At 41.4% G+C, this 1,908-nt stretch overlaps 1 protein-coding gene across 1 annotated transcript in view; it reads right to left on the reverse strand.

Moving 5' to 3' along the window:
- Positions 1-218: 218 nt before the first annotated feature.
- Positions 219-1,908, reverse strand: part of GTF2H3 (general transcription factor IIH, polypeptide 3, 34kDa) — a 17,082-nt gene continuing 15,392 nt past the window's right edge. Inside the window, exon 10 of the mRNA XM_012663404.1 lies at positions 219-349. Coding sequence (XP_012518858.1) covers positions 219-349 — 131 coding nt within the window. The remainder of the gene's footprint in view (positions 350-1,908) is intronic.

A 1,908-nucleotide genomic window follows, 5' to 3' on the forward strand; every position in this document is an offset into this window, starting at 1 on the left:
TGTTGAATGACATTAGAAAAATCTTACTCCAAAAAAAAAAAAAAAACAAGGGACTTCTATTTAAAATAAGGGAAAAAATGACCGGACGCCCGCCCTCCTCAGCTTTGAAACTCCAAGGCCACCCACTTACTCCTTTCCCCCCAGATTACTAGCACCAGCCATCTGCTCCCATCCGTTCCCCAGGACACAGAGGCCACATTTCAGTCAAGGCATTAGGGTCACTGCTGCTGTTTCCTTACCAGCAAATACTGCAGAAGTGAGGGCATCTGAGGCACCTTCAAGTACAGGCCTCCTGTGATGTCACAAGCCTGCAAGACACACAGAGGGCTCTCTGCCAAACTAGCACTTACTTCGTTTTTCCAGAAGGATGGAATTCTCAACAGTAATTATTCAGGTCTGCAAAAGGAGAGGAGGATAGGACATTGCAAATTAAAAGGGAGCATTTTCCCAGGGTAAATGAGGACCAGAAACTTCCAGTTACTTCTCGAGATTTTTCAAAATCTCTTATTTTTCCCTCTTAACCGATACCTTTCACTTTTTGAAAATGGTGGTGTAGGAGTGTTTGCCCTTTTTCCTGTTTGCTATTGACACAATCTTATTGTTGCTGTATTTATTAATTTTCATTATGCTCTTTGAGTAATGTCTTTGAGATACAATATGCCATGAAATTCACCACTTTAAGGTGTACAATCCAGTGGTTTTTAGTAGATTCGGAGTTGTGCAACCATCACCACTATCTAATTCCAGTACATTCTCATCATCCCACAAAGAAACCCCACACCCATTCTCAATCGCTCTCCACGCCCTCTCCCCCAGCCCCTGGCAGCCCTCACTCTGCTTTCTGTCTCCATGGACTTGCCTACTCTGGGCATTTCATGTGAAGGGAATCATACAAAATGTGGCCTTTTGGGAACTGGCTTCTTTTTTTCTTTTTTCTTTTCCTTACAAAGTCATCTGCTCTAATGGCTTCTTTCATTAAGAATGTTTTTAAAGTTTATCTATGCTATAGTGTATATCAGTACCTCATTTCTTTTTATAACAAATATTCCATTGTACAGATATGCCACAATTTGTTTATCTATTCATCAGTGAATGGACATTTGGTTTGTTTCCACTTTTGAGCTATTATGAATAATGAAGCTATGAATATTCAAGTCCAAATTTTTGTGTGGACATATGTTTGCATTTCTCTTGAGTATATATATACTTAGGAGTGGAACTGCTGGGTCACATGGTAACTCTAACTTTTTAAGAAAGTTCTAGACTGTCTTCCAAAGTGGCTATGCCATTTTACGTCCCCAGCGGCAGTGAAGGAGGGATCCGGTGTCTCTATCTGCTCACCAACACTAGCTACCCCCCAGGGCAGTGAAGTGGGATCTCACCATTGTTTTGATTTGCAGTTCCCTAGCCCCTATGATATTGAACATCTTTTCATGTGCTCATTGGCCATTTGTAGATCTTCTTTGAGAAATACCTACTCAAAAGCTTTGCTCATTTTTAAGTGAGTTATTTGTCTTATTGGTGAGTTTGAAGAGTTCTTTATATAATCTGAATACAAGTCTCTTTACCAGATACGATTTGCAAATATTTTTCCCAGTTGTCTTTTTTACTTGCTTGATGGTGTCCTTTGAAGCACAACTTTTTTTTTCCTTTAGAGACAGCGTCTCACTCTGTCACCCAGCCTAGAGAGCAGCAGTATGATCATAGCTCACTGCAACCTCCAATTCCTGGGCTCAAGCAATCCTCCCGCCTCAGCCTCACAAGTAGCTGGGACTACAGACGCACACCACCATGCCTGGCTAATTTCAAAATTATTTTGTGTAGAAATAGGGTCTCACTATATTGCCCAGACTGGTCTCAAACTCCTGGCCTCAAGCAATCCTCTTGTCTTGGCCTCCCCAAATGCTG

This window comes from Propithecus coquereli, unplaced genomic scaffold, assembly GCF_000956105.1.
Source record: "Propithecus coquereli isolate 6110/MARCELLA unplaced genomic scaffold, Pcoq_1.0 Scaffold81, whole genome shotgun sequence".
Lineage (NCBI taxonomy): Eukaryota > Metazoa > Chordata > Mammalia > Primates > Indriidae > Propithecus > Propithecus coquereli.